The following is a 22,486-nucleotide window of genomic DNA, read 5'->3' on the forward strand; positions in this document are numbered from 1 at the left end:
GTGTCATGAATTCAAGAGGTCACTGCCTTTCCTCCACCATCTTGGCTCCTACGTGTACTTTCTAACATGATTGCCTATTGCTTCTCTTCTTTCTAATTATTTTTTACCATTTAGGCCATAAATTCTGTAATTTGATCCTTCCTAGCCTCTTTAAAGAGTCTTCTTTCTTTCTTTTTTTATAAGCAATTGTACTTACTTTTTTAAGTTTTCAACATTCTTTTTTTTTTCAGGGCAATGAGGGTTAAGTGACTTGCCCAGGGTCACACAGCTAGTAAGTGTCAAGTGTCTGAAGCTGGATTTGAACTCAGGTCCTCCTGAATGCAGGACTGGTGCTTTACCCACCTTGCCACCTAGTTGCTCCTCCCCGCCCCCCAACACTTTTTTTTTTTTTTTGGTGAGGCAATCAGGGTTAAGTGACTTGCCCAGGGTCACACAGCTAGTCAGTGTCAAGTGTCTGAAGTCGGATTTGAACTCAGGTCCCCCTGAATCCAGAGCCAGTATTCTATCCACTGTGCCACCTAGCTGCCACTCAACATTCATTTTTGTAAGATTTTAAGTTTCAAAATTTTCTCCCTCCTTTCCTTTCCTTTCCTTTCCCCTCCCTGAGATAGCAAGCAATCTGATATAAGTTATATATGTGTAATCATGTTAAACATTTTTCCATGTTAGTCATGTTGTGAAAGAAGAATTTAAAAAATAGGAAAAAACACAAGAAAGAAAACCCCCCAACAACAAATAAAGTGAAATAGTATGCTTTGCTCTGTATTCAGACTCCATGGTCCTTTTTCTGGATGTGAAGGGCATTTTCCATCATGAGTCTTGGATCATTATATTGCTGAGAAGAACTAAGTCTATCACAGTTGTTCATCTGATTTCTCTTTTAAATAATTCTGAAACATCTTGGCTACAATTCCATGATCTTTTGAAAATCCATGGGATTCTGTTTTTTATCAGGTGTTGGCTCAATTTCCTTTGCTGCAATATTTTTAAAGAGGTTTGTATTTTTTTTTGATATTTCAGTCCTCATCTTCTCTTCTAATTTTATTACCTTTTCCATTGATTTTTCTGATTGTTATTTAGTTTTTAAGTTGAATTTTCTTCCTTTTGAAATTTTTGGTGTCTTTTGCCTCCCCCACCTCCATTATTCTCCCATTGCTCATTTTTGGACTTCTCCTTCAATAGTGTGTTCATCACTGTACTTAACCATAAAGCTGTCTCAATGTCCTCCTACATTGAAGGATTTACTTTTCACTAGCATTGGTCCTTGTCCTAAATAACTTCTGGGGTGAGAGAACTGGCCCTAGTTGGATTCCTTTCTTTTTTTTTAATACCTGTGCAGTCACAAAACTGACCCCCAATCCTAGTTGTTAAATTCTCTTGCTGGGTTGAATCAGCATCTGCTGCTTTTTAAAGGTTCTGGGAGTATTCAAGGCAGAGATGCTCAATTCTTATCTTACTAGTATTTTCTTTGCCAAGGAAAATAACCCCTGGACTTATAAGGTCAGAATGAAAATAGCAAATAGAGGGGCAGCTAGGTGGTGCAGTGGATAAAGCAGTGGCCCTGGATTCAGGAGGACCTGAGTTCAAATCCAGCTTCAGACACTTGATACTTCTAGCTGTGTGACCCTTGGCAAATCACTTAACCCCAATTGCCTCACCAAAAAAAAAAAGAAAAAAAAAGAAAACAGCAAATAGTGTCTAAGATACCAGTAATAACAATAACTACTATCTTTATAGCTTCTGTTAGGTGCTATTGTAATGATTTTACAAATAACAAAAGTGAGGTTAAAAGCATTTAAATGACTTTCTCAGGGTCACACAACTGGTAAGTGTCTGAATCAGGATTTGAATTCAGGTCTTCCTGACTCCAAGTCTATCACTCTACCCACTTCACTGCCTAGATGCCTCCAAAATATATTGGGAAATAATTAGAGACTGCCTACCTGCCTTGGAAGAGTTAATATTATATTGAAGAGAATATATACTTTTCCTTCATCCAATGTCAATGACTTTTGAAAGATTCTGGAGAATGGGAAAAGGAATTGGAAGATTGCAATATTGGAGAAAATTACATGTTCCAGTTTTTTTAAAGAAGGAAGAAAATGGATTATGAGATACATAGGCTATTGGATTTGACTTTGGTTCTTGAAAAAAATTCCAAATCATATTATTCAAGGGATGGTTAGTGATCATAAAAGTAAAGCATGACTTTATAAAAGATAGGTCACTATAGATGAACCTAATTTCCTTTTTAAAAAATAATATAGTTATTAAATGAAAGGAACATAGTAGCTATCTAGATTTTAGCAAAATATTTTACAAAGTTTTTCATCTATTTTGTGGAAGTGATAGATATGGCTTAGAAATTTGTAGAGAGCTGAGGATGAGAATAAAAAACCCCAATTCATTCTTATGTCACATGGAGATTGGGATGGAAGTCATGACTAGAGAATTGATTATCCCACTTTTCTCTGCCCTAGTCAGACAATATCTAGAGTATTTTTTCATTTTAGGGTGCCACATTTTAGGCCTGACACTGATGATTTATTATGTCCAGAGAAGGGGTGTTAAGATGGTAAAGCACCTTGAGATCACATCATATGAGGATTTGTTGAAGTTAAGTAGTAATATTTAATCAGAAGAGAACAATGTAGGGGGGAAACAATAATGGTCTTCAACTATTTGAAAGTCTATATAATGGAAGAAGGACTAGACTTTGTCTGCATGACTTTAGAGGTCAATGAATAGAAGACCTATAGAAGTATATGTACCTTATGTCTCTGCCAAAGGATGATCCAGGCAAAAATTATGTTTTCTACTTTTTTTATAGTTTCAAATGCTTAATAAAATATTGTGCATACAATGTACATTCAATTCAGTTTATTAACACTAAATGCCACTGTGCTTAATAAATGCCTGATAATAGTAGCAGCATTGAAGAAAACTTCCAATGACATATATATTTTGATACTTTCCCTCCAACATCAGTTTGCATAGGAATGAGATATGTGATCCAGAAAGAATAACATCACTTGTCAAACATCACATCCCTGATGCCAAATTAGCAGCAGAGAGTGAAGAAAAACTTGTGTATACATTACCTTTGGAAAGGACAAATAAATTTCCAGGTAATTTACTCCATATGTATAAGACAATGAAAATCAGAAAATAATATTAGTATGAATCTAATAATTGCCGACATTATATAGGTTTGGGTTTACAAGGTGTGTGAAACTAGTTACTCACTAGAATTACTATGCCTAAAATTCAGGCAATCTGGCAATAGATGAGAAGAACATGGGCAATGTGATCTTTGGCCTAGATATCTAAGGTTCTCATAGATATGATAATATAAATATGTGAAGGATCACAAATAGGTGAAGAAGTGATTTTGATAGTGCTGGAAGCTCCTAATGAGAAAATTCCCTCTACCTTCACAGATCACAATTCATTTTAGTAGGTAAGTCCTAGGGTATTTTTGGAGGCCAATGGCATTTAAGTGGCTTGCCTAGGGTCACACAGCTAGTAAGTGACAGAAGCAGAATTGGAGTCTAGCACTATATGCATGATGCCATGCTAAGTTTGAGGGGCCTTGGTACACTTGGTTAAATGAGAAAACATTAGTATGCTTCTGCACTTAATTATGCTTTTATTTTGAGAATAGAACTCTTTATTAGAAGAACAAAGCACAAGTATTATCAAATCATTAATTAGCAAAATTTTAAATATAATAGACAATTTGGAGCAAGATTTAAAAGCTACTGACACTTAAGTACAACTATACTCCAAACATAGTTATTTTTGTTATAAATGTAAAGTAAATGTCAATAAAGTCAACTTTAATCACTAATGAATCTTAATCTTTTTCCTTGCATTACTTTAAAGGTCATTTCATCTGTAATACCTTAATACCCAATCATTATGCAAGGTTCCCTTGTTAATTGAAAGTAATTATTTTCTTGTCAATTGAAATTAATGTTGCCCTTCAGAGTTTTTTAATATCTTTACTTACCTTAGAAGGTTACCCTAGAGATAATTTCATGCCAATTTTGGGAAAGACTTTAGGTTATTTTCCCTAAGTTTCTGTTCAGGGAACCAGAAAGAAAAAAGAATGATCACAGCCTCATATACTCTTTGTGTTTCTTTTTTACTGTCCTTATGTGCACTAGAGATTATCTGCACCTGATGACTCATATTCTTTTTCTGCTTTGATGTTAAAAATTCAAGTTGCTTCTAATTTGTCATAATTACCCATTATGTTTATTATGATGCATGTTAACAGAGATTGACAATTATATAGATGATTTAAAGGACAAAACCACTATGAAAATTTTGCATTGGATGAATGCATTTGCATATTCAGATCATCACAAAAGTTATTTCAAATTGTTCTATGCTATGTATTTTTGAAAAGAGTAGTATTTATTACAGACTTAATAATTGTTTTTTTAAATATGTAATTCTTTAGACCTTTATAGTGATCTGGATAACTGTTCTGACCAAGGTATTGTAAACTATGGTGTTTCTGTGACAACTTTGAATGAAGTATTCCTCCAACTAGAAGGAAAAACAACTGACGAATCAGGTAAAACAAAATGAATTTCAGTGTCCTCTAAAAAATCAATAAGGAAGATATTTATAATCTAGCATAGATAACTTTCTTGGCACAATTCTCCCTACAGCATGTATTATATCCCAAATATTATTGGGCATGTTGGGAAATACCATAGTTAGGACTGGATCTAAGCAAAAAACGAAAAAAGTTTTTGAGTTTCAATGTTTATTCAGTTCTCCAAAAACCTCTAGTAGTAGCACTATTACATGTTTTCACTCCATAAGCAAAATTTTAAAACAATTAATTGTCCCTGGTGCTATTATATCTCCTTTCTGATCAACTTGCTTCTGTTCTGCATATCTTCCTTTCTCTTTGACACACAATATCCCCTTGACTTTTAGGGCTATTCATCCAATGTACCAGTCTCCTCTCTACTCCATAGATGTGTCATCAACAAATCTGATAAGTATGCTATCTATGCTTTTATTCAAGTCATTGATAACAATATTAAAAACACATAGCATTATGCAAAGATCATTGGCACATTCCATGGAGATCTCTTGCCATGTTAATACTGATCCATTAATAAATACACTTGGTGTCCAGTCTTTCCATCAGTTCTAAATTCATCTGATTATATTATCATCTGATCTATATCTCCTCATCTTCTCTACAAGAATAATGTGAGATAAATTGTCTAAAGCTTTGCTAAAATCTAAATAATCTATATGACAAACATTCTCCTCATCTACTTGTTTAGTAATACTGTCAGCAAAGGAAATGAGGGTAGTCTGGCATGCTTGTTCTTGATGCAGTGATTCTGAATCTTTGTAATCACTTTTTTTTCTTTCTAGCTTTTCCTCACCCTTCTTCTTAGTGATCCATTCTAGAATTTTCCCCAGAATCAAAATTAAACTCAGTGTTCTATAGTTTGTGGACTCTGTTGATATCATTTATTTGAAGATGGGGACATTTGCCCTTCTTCAAACAATTGTGCTTCCCCCAATTTTCATTATTTTTCACATATCACTGAAAGAGGCTTAGCAATCACATCTACCAGTTCTTTTAGGACCTAATGATGTCATTCATCTGGGCCAGGTGACTTGAATTCATCTAAGGCAGCTCAGTGTTCTCTTATTTTTTTGGGTAACAACACTGTCATTTCCAGTGTCAAGGTCATTCTTCTTTGCAGAGGAAAAAGAAACTAAATAAGAATCAAGAAGCTCTGCATTCTCTCTCAAATAAATGAAAGGAACAATTATTACCATTCCCTCTACCCTAAGGAAATTTGCAATTCTATGGTCTTCCCTCCCCCTCCCCCCATTCCATGATAGCTATACAAGGAGGTAAACAAACAAATAAACAACAAATTTTGACAGTCCAATCCCATTCTAAGCTGCAGAATGAAATCATCCCTACCACTTCAATTACTCCCTAAAACCTGGGGGAGGTAGCCCAGGATCATGAGCTCAAGAGCTCCAGAAAGTACAACACTATCTAGACCAGTGATCTTGCTTCTAGTCTGGCCTCCAAAGCCATCACCAAAGCAAGACCCCTTATGAAGAAGGGACTTATTACCCACTACCACTAGTACCAACTGATAGATAGGAAATCCTAAAATGCCTAGGAAAAACAATACTTCTCTCCTCTCACCCTGATGACTGAACCTTGTTTCCAGCCTGGCCCCTATAGCCATCATCCAGGGAAGCAATTCTTGAACATCTTCCTCCTGGGTTGACTTTTTTCTGAAGCATTTGAATACCTGGGATCCTGCCTGGCTTCTTTTAAGTTCCAACTAAATTCCTACCTTTTACAGGAAGCCCTTGCTGATCCCCCTTAATTCTAGTGCCTTCTTTCTGTTGGTTATCTCCAGTTTATCTTGCATTGAACTCATTCGTACATAGTCCTTTGGATATCCACCCTCCCCCCCCCCCATTAGATTGTGAGCTCCTTGAGAGAAGGGACTATCTTTTGCCTTTTTTAAAAAAATATCTCTAGCACTTAGTGTGGTGTCTGGTAAATAGTAGGTGCTTAATACATTTTTATTGACTGACTCCCTGACTTATCTTTCTTCCAGTTACAAATCTATTTTCTCAAAATCTATAGTTCAGTATCATACCATGCCCAAATTTCATCTCCAACAATTAATTTGGCTGTGTGAGTAGAGGGAAGGGAACAATTCCAAGAAATAATCTGATGATAGAATAGAATAGAATAGAATAGAATAGAATAGAATAGAATAGAATAGAATAGAATAGAATAGAATAGAATAGAATAGAATAGAATCTGATTATAGAATAGACAAGACAGCAACTGAAAAATCCTGATCCTATGAGTCTACTCATAGTTCACTACTTTTCCTTTTAACTGAAAAACCCTTCCCTTATCCTGTGTCATCATCCTTTAAAGAGCAACTCAAGACCCACTTTCTCCATGATCTTCTTCCCCAATCTTCTTCTATCCTTAATGGATCATCTCCCTTGGACCTCATGTGGCACTTTTTTTCCCCTGCATCTATATAATGTACTTTCTTTCCATTAATTTTTTTTATTCTCAGTTCCAAATAAAAGATTTTCCAAAATATTTGTTTGATAAATATACAGACTTTAAGGTCTATAAGGGAACTTAGATATAATGTAGGTCAATCTACTCTATTTAACATATGATTAAACTGAGGCTCAGAGAAATGAAATGTTTTGTTACTTCTTGTTTAGTATGTAAGAAACAGACTCAGGACTCAAACCACTATCTTCTAACTCCAACATTCAAATCGAGCATGATTTCTACTAAGTTACAGGCTCCACTTGAGAAGTAGTTTTTTAACTGGTCAAAGTTGAGCTCCCAAATTGAAATTTATGTCCACATAAAACATCTATAATAGTAAAAAATATTAGCAGCATTTATTTCTTTTCTTTTTTCAATTACTTTATACTCTAAATAGTTTCAACATTTCAGGGGCAGCTAGGTGGCACAGTGGATAGAGCACTGGCCCTGGATTCAGGAGGACCTGAGTTCAAATCTGACCTCAGACACTTGACATTTACTAGCTGGGTGACCCTGGTCAAGTCACTTAACCCTCATTGCCCTGCAAAAAAGAAAAAAAAATTAGTTTCAATATTTCTAAAGAGTTATTTGCAATATGCTTGATATAGGGATAGGAACTAGAATTGTGGTTTAATCATTATAGAGAACTCTAGATTGAGAAGGCTCTCTCTACCAATATAGATTGGCAACTTCTCTGCAACTTATATAGTCTTAGCAAGTTGCCTAGAGCAATGCTTCTTAAACTGTAGTCCATGACTCCATATGAATGGGGGATTGTGAAAAATTTGGCAACCATAAAAGGTATACCTGTTTTATATACCTATACACTCAGGGTCATGTAAACATTTCTCAGGTGAGAATGGGTCGCAAGTGGAAAAAGTTTAAGAAGTGCTGGTTTAGAGTGCCAAGAAGCTAAGTAGTCACACAGTTAGTGTGGATCATATGCAAGACTTAAACTCAGGTCTTCTAACACTAAGGCTAGCTCTCTATCAACAATACCTTGTTGTCTCTTTTCTATTTATAATCAAGGTAGCCCTTTATCAAAGACTTATTTTGTATTACTCCTTTCTTGATGTGTCCATAGATTTTGGCATTTGGGGACAGGAGCAATCAGAAATGACAAGAGATGCTGGCTGTTTTGTTGAATTAGAACAGGCCCTCTCTTCAGTTCCTGAAATGATCACTGGGATGGCTCTGTGGAGGAAGCAGATCTGTGCAATTGCAAGGATTCGCCTCTCAAAGTTAAAGCATGAAAAGAAAGCTTTCTTGTGCCTGTGAGTATCAAAGAACTTTACATTTTTTGGCAAATGCATTTAAACCAGATTCTAGCCTGAAAGAAAGGAAAATCTTCACACAGACACTTCTATCTATCTGTCTATATCTTTCAATCTTTCTAAATTAATATCTTTTTGGAAAAAATGGAACAATAATACAAAAAGAATATTTTTGTTATTTTCTTTTTGGTGAGGCAATCCATGGTTAAGTGACTTTCTTAGGGTCACACAGCAAGTAAATGTCAGGTGTCTGAGGTCATATTTGAACTCAAGTCCTCCTGACTCCAGGCCAAGTGCTTTATCCACTGAGCCACCTAGTTGCCCCCAAAAGAACATTTTTATACATGTAGTAGAACATAAAAGTGGAATTTATATGAATCTGTGAATCTACATTTCATATTACTTTTTTTGGGTGGGGCAATTGGGGTTAAGTGACTTTCCCAGGGTCACACAACTAGTAAGTTTCAAGTGTCTGAGGCTGGATTTGAACTCAGGTCCTCCTGAATCTAGGGCTTTATCCACTGTGCCACCTAGCTGCCCCCATATAACTTTCTTTTAAAAAAGAGATATAAAACTCTACCCATTACTTTAAAAACATTAATGTTTGCTTATCTGTACTTCCTTCTATTCTGTGCATTTAAAAAATGTTATAATGGCCCACTTTTTTTGTCATTAATATTCTTAACCTTCCTTCACCTAACACTTATTCTCCAATTTAAAACCAAAAGAAAAGGATAAAAAACACCTTGTAACAAATAAGCACAGTCAAGCAAAACAAATCCACTCAGTGGCTATGTCCAAAAATGTTTGTTTCTGTACCCTCTTCATCCTCTCTGTTTGGCATAGGTCTACTGAAAACATGGTTATTAATTCCATCAGTCAGCTAGCATTTATTAAGCTACTCTATGTGCTTCCAGGCTCTGTGCTAAATTCTGGGGATACAAAGAAGGGCAAAACCAAACCAAACCAAACCCACTCACTGCTTTCAAAGATTTCCCAGTGTAATGGTTGTTGCATTGATCAGAGCTCTAAAGTCTTTTGAAACTGTTTTTCTTTACCATGTTGCTCTACTTTTTAGAAATTGTTCTAATGGTTTTGCTCCATTTGTTCTTTCAGTTCTCAGTTTAGTACAGTTTCAGTAAGACTTTAGGCCCACCAATTTTAACTCCAAAGCTGGCTATTCAGAAGCTAATACTGGGTAACTGTAACATTTGGCCTTAATTGCTGAACTCTCACATTCCTCATAGCTACTCTTGGGCCATTTTGAAGATTCTGTTCCTTGTACCCAGAATTGAAAAGAATTAATTAAAAGGCCTGTTTCTTGGTACAACATGGCCTAAGGGGGTGGGGAAGAAGGCAGTTCTCATATGCTACTCCCTTACCGCATGGTGTGAATGAAGGAGTATACCATTAGATGGAATGCCACCAAAAAACACCTGACTTTCTAAGTCACCTACTCTAAAGACACTGACCATTTTGGCAATACTGAAAATAGTAAAAGGCTGCTCTTAACTATGTGGAAGGCCAATGTTATATGTCCACAAATACTCAAGGCCTGGTATCTTTTGGAGTCAAGTCCCCAGCATCATCTTAGGTGATTTAAGCATGTGCTAGATCTTCATTATATGTGTACTACTAGATTATGAATCCAAAAATCTTTAGAGGCTCCTCAGTATAGCTCTGATTTTATTCTAGTGTTTTCCTCTGGGAAGTCACTCTGACGTGGCCCCATGTTTCTATTTCACAAAGAAACTGGCCCGCCAAACCAGGCAGGGATCTGAAATGACACTGGACCAAATCAAAGTTATAAAGTAATGGACTTTTTCCTTTGTGTCCTTTCACTTTCCTTCTATGTATGTAACTAACTGAAATAGAGATATGGACAGGGTTTGCAATTTCACTGGTGGTAGGAAACTTCTGGTGAGGAAACTCCCTCTAGTAATTTAGGTTGGTACCTTCTCTGTCTTAAAGAATTAGAAAGTGGCCTGAAGCACTGAGAGGTTAAATGACTTATTCACTGTCACACCACCATTATGTGTCAGATGTAGGACTTGAACCCATATTGGTCTGGCTCTAGAACCAACTTGTTATTTACTCTGCCATACTTATTCTCCCAATTATTATTATTATTATTACTAAATATGTGTTGGATAAACTCATGTGATCAATTTTTATTACATCAGTATGTCTGCTAACTTTAAAAGAATTTGTTGATTGTATGATTGTTTCTAAATGGAGTATGATCAAATGTCATACAAATTAAACATTGTAACACATAGCATTATTTTTCTTCTGTTTAGATTATTGGTGTTTGCAATTGGTTATTTCCCTTTCATTATGGAAAACATGCTGTATAGAATATTTCGTCAAACCAGTTCTTGGGGAATTTCTCCTAACATGTATTTCCTCTCTCCTGGACAACATCCACATACTCCTCTCACTAGTCTATTGGTTGTCAATAACACAGGTAAAAACCATGCATATACATACATAGGTGATTAACATCTTAACATCTAAACTTCCATTTAGTTTATTCTTTTTTTAAAATTTAGTTTATTCTTAAGAAATAGTAACTGTGAGGAAATGAAAAATATCCAGCTTCATTCATCATGCATAAAACATCACTAATGAGGCAAAGGAAAAATTGACTATTTAACTTTTGTGTTGTGGTAGGGAAGGTGAAATTAAAGCACAATGGATCTGTTATGATTAATTATATTTTCATATTCACTTGGCTCAAATCCCTATTCAGAAACCCAAGAAATTCTCTTTTTCAGACAGACCCATAGGCAAGCCCTGCTACTAAAGGCATTCATGATCATTTTAGTATATCGAAGTAATGTTATTTTAGGAAAGATGCATTATTATATTATATAAATGAATGGTAAAGTTTCCACAATGCCACCTGTAAGAACAACATGAGAGAAGTGTATAGACTGTATACTGCGTCTGCCTCACAATCTACAATGCTTCTTTCAACTCAAATAATTGGTTTCTACAGCTGTTTCTATTGTTCTCTCTTCTGCTCCTCTCAGCTAAATCCTCCTACTTAATACCCCATCCTTTCCTTGGAATCGTCTTTCCTGTCACTTAGTAGGACCTACCACTGTCTCTGGGTGTCCATTGGAAATAAGAGGAAAATAGGATTTTCTCTACTAATATGGTAGGGGACTCCAGTTCTGTCATTGTAACATTCCTTTCAAATCTCATAACTTTAGCAAAAAGGTTCTATATCAGGTATTATCCTTTTTCATGGACTCCCTCATTTATATATACAGAAACCATCAATGAAGCTCCTTTCAGTCCCTACATACACTTTTAAGACTTACTCAGAAACAAGTTCTTTGGGTTCCCCTTCCCAAAGTTACATCTCTCTTTCTCCTTGTAACTTATTGCTTCCCATTCCACATGCAATTATTGCAAAGTCTCAGATGCAAACCTGGAGCCATGAAGCTGGCTTTAAAAATATTTTGATGACTGTATATCAATATAACTGGCTTCCTTTGTAATCCTAGGTATTTTATTTTAGACATTTAAAAACATTATTCTGAGGACTATAAAGGCTTCACCAAACTGCCAAAGTAGTCTATGACACCAAAAAAGATCAATAACTTTTTTCTCTAAAGTGACCTAAATTCCATTTTAATATATTTTCTTTTTGTTTTTTTGTTTTTTGTTTTTTGTTTTTAGTGAGGCAATTGGGGTTAAGTGACTTGCCCAGGGTCACACAGCTAGTAAGTGTTAAGTGTCTGAGGCCGGATTTGAACTCAGGTACTCCTGACTCCAGGGCCAGTTCTCTATCCACTGCGCCACCTAGCTGCCCCTTTAATATATTTTCTAATCCTTGAAATCAGAGATGGATATCCAAGCCCAAAGGGACAGAGTCTTATTGCTGTTGTTAAGTATTAAGACATAGATAAGGCATAATAAGACACTTTGAATGTTCTCCAACTCATTTTCTCAATTCCTTGGATGGGATTGTTCAAACCACTTTAGGAAAGCTGTCTCTAGGCAGCAATCAAAACGTACATGCCTTTGGCATAATTCCCTTAAATTGGTAGGGGTTGGGGGTAATGGCAAATTTTAAGAGACTAGCAGTCTTCCAGGAAAGTGTGGGTGGCTGGAAGACAATCTCAACTGAACCAATTTCATAAATAATCTACTATAATCTGGAGAAATAATCTATAATTTAGGGGAAGTGATAGGTCTTAGTAGAAGGAAGTACAATTAAAGTCTTTGCTAAGCTTTTCAGATAATGGAAAATAAATAATGGTAAAATACAGAGAAATATGGTATATAAAAGACATTTTCAACAGGTATATGCAGCTGAACCTGCAACTGACTGCTTAATAGGAGGGAAAGATGTTTAAAAGCAAGTTAGATAAGTGCTAGTTATTTGCATCACTAGAACGTTCCTGGCTCACAAGTTCCTTTCTATATCCATTACTGAAATTTCATTAATTACTGGTTTCTGGAAAAATACCATGAATCATGAGAATGAGATCTTTATCTGTACAAGGATTACAATGTTCACAAATAAACATTTTGACATTTTAGGGAATTTGATATTTCTACCTACAGTAGGTTGATCAGATCTACTTAAATTGTGATGAGTGTTCATATAAGGCCATCGTTTTTAGTATTTTTTTCATGATTTAATCCTGACTTCTGTCATTTCCTACATGTTAGGGTCAAACCTTGAAGATTTTGTACGTTCATTGAAGCGTCAGAATATTGTTTTAGAAGTAGTTAACTTTAGAAATAAAAATGGTATTGAAGACCCATCATATAATGGAGCCATCATAATCTCTGGTAAACAAAAGGTATGTTCTCTATTCCTTTATGTGTGTGTGTGTTTGTGTTTGTGTGTGTGTGTGCACATGTTTTCACCCAAAGGGTTTAAGCCATGCTCTAATTAATAAAAAGAGCAACATGGCAATTCATCTAACTTACATTTTATTAACTTGGGGAAAACAAAAAACCAAACACCTTTGTCCATTTTAAAAGACAATACCTTATTCTTGCAAATTAAAAAAAAACAATTTTATGAGACATTCTTATTCATAACAGCAGCCATATCAATGACCATCACCATTAACACCTCTGAAAATCCAACCCATCATCTATATCCCAAAGAGAGTAGGCCATGGCCAAGGCAATGTTAGGGATGCAAGGAAAGATGATATAGAGAGTGTATGTTCTGAGATTGTTGTGGTAGCTGTGAAGGCCTGACAGGAATGCTGATATACTAGCAAACTGGGCTATGAAGATATCATTTATTGGATTTACACCTCAGTCAGTGTGATGCAATTGTTTCTAAGAGTTCAAACCTGGCCTGAGATACTTACTACTTATGTGATCCTGGGCAAGTCATTTAACTTTGTTTGCCTCAGTTTCCTCATCTGTAAAATGAGTTGGAGAAGGATAGTAGCAAACCACTCTAGTATTTTTGCCAAGAAATCCCCATGAGGGGTCATGAAGAGTTGTACTCTACTAAAATGAACAATAACATAGTGCTTACTATGTGTTAGGCACTATGCTAGGCACTTTTCAATGATCTCATTTGATCCTTGCGAGGTGGGTGCTATTATTCTAATTATACAGATGAGGCTAGAGGAGGTGAACCAAAATTGAACTTAGGTCTTCCTGACTCCAGGCCAATGCAGCACAGGATGATCCTATGAAATAATTGCATTCCTAAATTTAGCCTATTATTAATTAATTAATAATCAATTAATCAATCAATCAACTGATAAAACATTGTTATTATTAAGAGCCTACTATGTGTCAGACACATTGCTAAGTGATGGAGATTCAAAAAAGGCAAAAGATAGTCCCTGCCGTCAAGGAATTTACAATCTGAGGGAGATAACATGTAAACACCCCCCCCCCCACACACACACACACAAACATAAAGCAAGATAATTATAGGATAAGTAGGAAATAATTAAAAGAGGGAAAGCACTGGAATTGAGAAGTTAGGGAAGGCTTTCCATAAAAAATGGGATTTTAGTTGGGGTTAAAGGAAGTCAGGGACATCAGTAGTCAGAATGGAAGAAAGAGAACATTCTAGGCATGGGAAAATGTCTAGAACTGAGAATTGGGGTATCTTGAACTTGAAAAAGTGAGGAGGCCAATATCATTGGATCAAAGAGTATATGTCAAGAAGTAAGGTGCAAGAAGACTAGAAAGGTAGAAAGGGGCTAGGAAATAAAGGGCTTTGAATACCAAACAGAGGAATTTTTCTTTTTTCCTAGAGGCAATAGGAAGCCACTGGAGTTTACTGAGTAGGTGGGGTGACATGGGCAGAACTGTGTTTTTAAAAAATCACTTTAGGAGCAGCTAGGTGGTGCAGTGGATAGAGCACCCGCTCTGGATTCAAGGGGACCTGAGTTCAAATTTGACCTGACACTTAACACTTACTAGCTGTGTGACCTTGGGCAAGCCACTTAACCCCAATTGCCTCACCAAAAAAAAAAAAATCACTTTAGTTCTTGAATGGAAAATGGATTGGAGTGAGGAGAGACTTGAGGCAGACCCGCCAGCAGAATATTGTAATAGACAAAATAGAAGAAATTTAGGAGCTACAACAATTTGAAAGGGGAAAAGCTTGAGAATATGGGATAATTTAAAATCTTCACTTAATTCAAGAAGTTATATCAAGTAATGAAATATATGACAAAAACAATGCTGATATCTCAGATGATGTTGAAAAGGAAATGAACATACTTTGTCTGGAATTTCAAAATTCCCTTTTTGAGTCTGATGTATTAATGATAATTTACCAGTAGACCAATTATATCAGAACAAAATAATTTATTTAAAGCTACCACTTATTGTAACCATTATGCATTTTCTCACAATCTTTGATAAAAAGTGTAGAAACATATTAGGACCTGGACACAGTAGGATTTATGGTGGTCTTTGCTAAGGTAATAACTGAAGGAAGAAAGTGAAACTATCAAATGATACTCCTTAAGAATAAGGATTGAATACCACTATGGCAGAAGTGACTTTAGAAATCTATTAAAGTCTGTGCACCAAAATGCCACTATAAACATAAGGAACTGTTCTTTGCTCTTTGGACTTTTACTCTATTTAGACAATGAGGTATAATTATGGACCATTTGCAGGTCAGAGGTGCTGATCTCTTTTGTAATGGAAAGCCTGCTATCTGAAGCCTTAGGCAAAAGCAATTCATAAATTATTTTAAAAGATTTTGTGTATGTTCATCATAACAATCGAGGTCATTGATCTTAGAAGATCACACCTTCTAGTTTCTTCCACTCATATCTAATTTCTACTCTGAAAGAAAAGAGAAAACAAACTGCATTAATTTCTTCTCCATTTCATACTTGTTTAATCTCATGGAAATTCAGAAAAACAGCAACTTTGCAATGACAATGACAGCAGTACAACAGCAAATTATATTTTTAAAATAATACTTAACTTGTCTACTACTACAGAAGCACAACCACAATAATTGAAAAAATCCAATCCATCATAGATGTTACCTTTTATTATTCCTGCTGGATTTTTTTTTCTTTAAATAAAAATTGATCAACTACACAGATAAGGAAAACATGAGACAAAATTATCAGAATTTTTTTCTATAAAACATTTTTCTCATTTTAAACTAGAAAGCCATTTTTTTTTCATATTTAACTGGAGTGGGAGGGACCTAACCAACTCTGAAAAGTGGGATTTTCCTTATGAAGTTCCCTAAGTCTATGGTAGTTTCCCTACGAAGTTCAAATCTACTTTCATGGCAAAATGTCGCCATCTATTGGCCTTTTAGGATATTGCTGCTAAAGTCCATTTAAAGGCAATGTATCCTTAACTTTATTTCATGGAACCCTGATGTTTTCTAATCATATGAATTTTATGAGTAAATTTTAAGACGATATATTTTTCTAAAATATTAAACTTAAAGTTAATTATATGTCAATATAATTTTTATTATGAACAATAATTTTTATTATGAAAATAGGTTAAATTTCTTCTGTGTTCCTTATAATTAAAAAAAAAATTCTCTTTATTCTAGAGGCTTTATATGTCCTTAGCACTCTTTCACTCTGATGAATATTTAATATTTCCATCCTGATATTTTTAGTCTCAAAGTGTTCCATGGCTCAATTAGTTTGGGAAGCAGTGATTCAAAACATATTTTTCTGCGTAAATATGAAGTAGCCATCATTAACAATAATCAACATTAGCTTACAGTTTCAAAATCCTGAGTTCTGGAACACAAATAGGGTATGTTGCTAAATATTGTTAATGCCAACATTAAACTCATTCAGGACCTTAAGCCAGAATGTTTCATACACCAAAAACTTTGCTTTAAGGGCTCACATTTATTGTTCTTTAGCATTACAGGTTTTCAGTTGCATGCAATACCAAAAGGCTGAACTGTTTTCCTGTTCTCATGGGTGTTATTAGCAATGGGCTACTTGGAATTTTTAACCTATCAGAACATATTCAAACAAGGAGGAGCACATTTTTTCATGTAAGTATAGTAATACTTCATTTATCCAGCACTATCAGGAAATATAATGTTTTAGATAGTGTCTTTTCTAGATAAATGAAATGTTTTTTAGTAATCATGAAGTTTCTCCCTCCTTACTAACAACTTTTAGGGGAAATTGTTCCAAAATGTATACTTTCTTACTTTATTAAAAATATTAAAATAAATAATTTAAAATTTTCATGATTACTTGATTAATCATAAATCATAAGTTACAACAAATTTGGGGTATGAGAAGACTTTAGAATAATCAAATCCAATCTTATTTCTTTTTAAAATTTAACTTTTTTGGTTTTTAAATTTTTTACATCACCTTAATTTCCCATTATATCCCGCCTTACTTCCTCTTACAGAGAGTTATCCCTTAAAACAAAGAATTGAAAAAAAAATCATTTTGGCAAAACTAATCAACAGATCAATGAAATTTATATATATATACACACACACAAATTTTTATTATGAAAATAGGTTTAATTTCTTCTGTGTTTCTGATAATTTGTGTATATATATTGATATTTATATATACAAATATACACACATGTATATATGTGTGTTGTATAGACACATACATATACATATATTTTCATGTTATATACATACACACATATACATGAAATACTCCACAACTATAGTCTCTTATCTTTTCATAGTTTAGCGACTCATTTAAATTACTTCTCCAAATTGTCTTCCAGAGTGCTTGGACTACCTCACAGTTCCAACAGTGAATTAGTGTGCCTGTCCTCCCATAACCATTCCAACATTTGATATGTACCCTGCCCCCCTGCCTTTTTTGGTCATCTCTGCAAATCTGATGGCTGTGAGAAGGAACCTGAAATTTAGGTTAATTAGCATATGCTTCATCCATGTAACAACTGAAGGCTGTCTCTTATTCTTATGTATTTGAATTAGTCAATTAACCCTTATTTGCCTCAGTTTTCTCCCCTGTAAAGTGGGTATAATAATAGCACCTTCTTCTCAAGGTTGTTGTAAGGATTAAATGAGATAATAATTATAAAGCACAGCACAGTGCCTGGCACATAGTAAGTGCTCTATTATCATTGTTATCATCATTCCCCATATCTCTTGAATATTGGGCCCATGTTAGAGAAATTTGTTACAAAAATTTCCCTACCATTATTATTTTCCTTTCTTAGCTTCCCTCACATTTATAAAGAAGAAGGTGGTGAAAGTGAAAGAATAAGGTCAACACCAGTGATTTCTAGCACAGGTGATCTGCTTCTCTTCCAATACTTTTCTAGGAAAGTCACTTAACTTCTCTGATGCCCAGTTTCCTTATCTGTAAAATGGAAAAAATGATAGCTCCTGCCTCTCAGGAGCTATCATTAGTTTGTAAAGACAAAAGTGAAGTAGTCCTATTCCCTCAAGGAACTCACATTCAAAAGAAGAGACAATATACATAACTATATGCACATAGGAAATAAGGAGAGTAGATGAAAGGTAATGGAAGGTAATTTGAGGAAAGCATAAGCAAATAGAAGGACTGGTAAAAAATCTTTAGAAGAAGGTGGGATGTAGAGAACACTTCCCATCATGAGTCCTTTGGAATTGTCTTGGATCATCGCATTGCTGAGAAGAGCTAATTCTATCACAATTGATCATCAAACAATGTTGCTGTTACTGTGTACAACGTTCTCCTGGTTCTGCTCACCTCATTAAGCATCAGTCCACTTAAGTCTTTCTAGGTTTTTCTGAAATCAGCCTGCTCATCATTTCTTATAGCACAACAGTATTCCATTACATTCATATACCACAACTTGTACAGCCATTCCCCAATTGCTGAGCATTCCCTTGATTTCCAGTTCCTTGCCATGACAAAGAGAGCTGTTATACATAGTTTTGTATATGTGGGTCCTTTTCCCTTTTCCAGGATCTCTTTGGGATACAGACCCAGTAATGATACCACTAGGTCAAAGGTTATGTTCAGTCCCAAAGCCCTTTGGACACAGCTCCAAATTGCTCTCCAGAATGGCTGAATTAGTTCACAACTCCACCAACAATGCATTAGTGTTCCAATTTTTCCACAGCTTCTCCAACATTTATTATTTTCCTTTTTTGTCACATTAGTCAATCTGATAGGTGTTAAGTGGCAGCTCAGAGTTGTTTTAATTTGCATTTCTCTAATCAATAGTGATTTAGAGCATTTTTTCATATAGCAAAAGGTAGCTTTGATTTCTTCATCTGAAAACTGCCTGTTCATATCCTTTGATTATTTCTCAATTGAGGAATGACTCTTATACCTTTGATTTAGTTGCCTATATTTTTTTTGAAATGAGGACTTTATTAGAAACACTGGCTGTAAAAATTGTTTCCCAGGTTTCTGAAAGTAGGGGAAAAAAATCTCTAAGCATAGTTTCTGGAACATAGTAAGCACTTAATCAAAGCTTGTTGACTTGATATTTCCAAAATGTAGCAATTTTTGAATTTTTTCATGGAGAATAAGTTGTATAACTTTGAGTATTTTTATGAATATGGATAAATCTTTAATCATTATTTATGGTTTTTCTGATTTAGTGCCCACAATTCACTACCTTACAATATTTGTTCTTCACTTTTCAGGATGATGTATCCATAGGGGTTGGTTTTATGGAAGCATCCTTTTTCTGCATGTTTATTGCAACCAGCATTTCTCCTTATATTGCAATGGGCAGCATCAGTGATTATAAAGTAAGCTTGAGTAACTAAAGTCTGAACTTCTCATTTATTTATTTGTTTATCTATCCATCCATTCATTCATTCATTTATTTATTTATTTTGGGTGGTGCAATGAGGGTTAAGTGACTTGCCCAGGGTCACACAGCTAGTAAGTGTCAAGTGCCTGAGGCTGGATTTGAACTCAGGTCCTCCTGAATCCACTGCACCACCTAGCTGTCCCTAAAATTTGAACTTAAAAAAATTGTAGTTGTAATATTTTATATGCATTGATTTTCTCCTTAAATAATTTATGAAAGTTCACTTATAGAATGCTTGGTACAGCTCTTATTTATATCCCTCCATGGACATTATTAACATTGTTTCAAATAGCTAGATATATGATTTAGTAGTCATCAGATTATTAATGCAGAAAATTCTCTCTACTCAAAAGCTGCAATAAACATATGCCATCTTCAGAGGGAATCAGTTTATATAACCCCATATATTTATTTTTGAAATTACTTGAACTGTCAGATATCCATTTTCCATCCCACAGATATCATTGTTGTTGTTTGTCCTTCATTTTCAAAGAGGACTATGACATTGGAATGATGTCATGATTTGCACTGAATTGGATTGAAGTGAGGGAGGGCTGTGCAAGGTCACCAACTTCACTCTCTCCTCCAGAGCCATCTGGGCCCAGTGGCAAGATGACTGGAGATGGCCCCAGATGTTTTAGTTCAAAGATGACTGACATATTGAAATTCAATATCACTTTTAAGAAAGATTAAGTTACTTATAGAGCTAGAGCTGGAGCCCAGATCATCTGATTCTCAGAGCAAGATTTTCCCCTCCTAATCTATCATTTAGCTCATTGTAGAAGGACTATCTCAACAATTCTTAGACTTCTATGATATTACCAAGCCTAGACTCCACCTATACTTCCACCAACCTGAGTGATCTAAAAAGAAGCAACATTACAAGGTCTAGGCTTCATGGCATGCCACATGGCAATATCTATAAGATCCCCAATTGCTGTGGCATGTTAATGGTTTGGAAGTGTGTCGATCTGACAACAAATCGCCATGGGGAACCTCTGAGATTTGTGGCTAGAGTAACTAGTGTTACAATCTAGCTTGAGCATGAAAAGTCAATGATCCTCTTTCCCCAGGCATGGAAGAGGTATTTTCAGAGACTAACTAGAAAGTATGGCTACAATGGGTCATAGAGGTCTAGAATGAAAAAAGAGAGATTTACTTTCAAAGAAGAGATCACACTGAGCAATGCAAGGACCTGTGTTAAAAGAATGCTTTTAGACCTGCACAAAGTTCCTGACATTCATTTAGGGAAAAAATGAAATAGGAGCTTTCACCTTCAATGTCCCAGTAGGAACCAAGAGATTCACAGAGAATAGATGAAATACCCAGTATTTTGTTCCCACAATATCTGTCACATCTCTCTCCTTTTCTGCACTCATACATATGGGCATGATATTAGTTCAGTTCCTATCACCTTTCACCCAGACCATGGAAGTAGCCTCATATCTGGTCTTTCTTGCCTCCCCTGTCTCCTTTCTTTGATACATCCTTCATATAGGTGACATTTTCACTCATATCTATCCATCCATCCACCCATCTATCTATCTATCTATCTATCTATCTATCTATCTATCTATCTATCTATCTATCTATCTATCATCTATCTTATCTGTCTATCTATCTTGTCTGACTGTGTCACATACCTCCCACCCCATACTCAAAAACCTTTAATAGTCCCCTAAAGGTTAAGATACAAACACTTCAGTCTAGAATTTAAGGCTCTCTGAAAACTGATTGCAATCTACCTTTCTAGCCTTTGTTCACATTGCTTCTTGGACTATATATGATTCTTCATTTTGTCCTGGACTCTCTGTGATTTGATGAAAGTCATTCTGTTATGTCAAATTTATACTTTCCCTTAATCTCCAAAAACTAAAATCCTTTCCCCCCCTTCAAGGCCAAAATCAGGCACCACTATTCCATGAAACATTCTATGATCTTCCACATACTACTACCTCCCCATTCCTACCTCCATCAATGTTGGCTAAATGTGATACCTATAGTCCTCAACACTTCACATTTCCCCATAGCATTTCTCTCCTTTTTTCTTTCCCCTGACACTTTCTATCTTGTATCATGATTACTTGTATACATGCCTCAAGATTATAAACTCTGTGAGGGAAGGGGCTATTCTATTTTGAATTAGTCTTACAGGTTGGTCTATATAATATATCTAAGTTGTATGCAGTATTATTTTAGAAATGAATATTTTTATGTAACTGACATCATTAACATTTTTCTAAACTTCAATTTTCAAAAACACTTTGTATTTCTTCTATTTCTCCATCAGATAAAAGCTCAGTCCCAGCTATGGATTTCAGGGCTCTACCCATCAGCATACTGGTGTGGGCAGGCACTGGTGGATATTCCTTTATATTGTTTGATTCTCTTTTCAATGTATGTCATTAACTACCTTATAAATAGTACAGATGAGGCTTGGCCAACAACTATAATCCTGATTGCTCAGGTAAGTAAAATTCATAGAACAAAGACTTTTCATGAGAAAATCTATGATTTAATACCTGTACAATCAAACAAATGTTCAATAATGTTTTCTCTATCATATAGGAAAGAACTGGAACATGCTTGTACTAAACAATTTTTTTTTAAAAAATCACTCAGCAAGTTTTTATCAAATGCCTATTATGTCTTAGTCATTAGCTGACATTATAGAAACAAAACCAAAATAACTTCTCTCAAGCAGCTTGTATTCTAACAGAGGAAACAACATGTAAGTATAGACAGAAAAATGGATAAGGCAAGGAATAAAGGGATTTAAGCATAGAGGATGGAGTAGAGTGAATTGGTTAACTACAGGGTAGAGACTGGGAAGGGAGGA

The 22,486-nt window shown here is 35.2% G+C and overlaps 1 protein-coding gene across 1 annotated transcript in view; it reads left to right on the forward strand.

The window, feature by feature from the left end:
* The window catches only part of LOC122726151 (ATP-binding cassette sub-family A member 10-like), a 117,545-nt gene that overhangs the window by 51,511 nt on the left and 43,548 nt on the right, over window positions 1–22,486 (forward strand). Inside the window, exons 17-24 of the mRNA XM_043963684.1 lie at window positions 2,989–3,128; window positions 4,469–4,585; window positions 8,184–8,373; window positions 10,674–10,840; window positions 13,063–13,196; window positions 16,742–16,879; window positions 19,475–19,582; window positions 21,938–22,114. Of these exons, the coding sequence (XP_043819619.1) occupies window positions 2,989–3,128; window positions 4,469–4,585; window positions 8,184–8,373; window positions 10,674–10,840; window positions 13,063–13,196; window positions 16,742–16,879; window positions 19,475–19,582; window positions 21,938–22,114 (1,171 nt within the window). The remainder of the gene's footprint in view (window positions 1–2,988; window positions 3,129–4,468; window positions 4,586–8,183; window positions 8,374–10,673; window positions 10,841–13,062; window positions 13,197–16,741; window positions 16,880–19,474; window positions 19,583–21,937; window positions 22,115–22,486) is intronic.

This window comes from Dromiciops gliroides, chromosome 4, assembly GCF_019393635.1.
Source record: "Dromiciops gliroides isolate mDroGli1 chromosome 4, mDroGli1.pri, whole genome shotgun sequence".
Classification (NCBI taxonomy): Eukaryota; Metazoa; Chordata; class Mammalia; order Microbiotheria; family Microbiotheriidae; genus Dromiciops; species Dromiciops gliroides.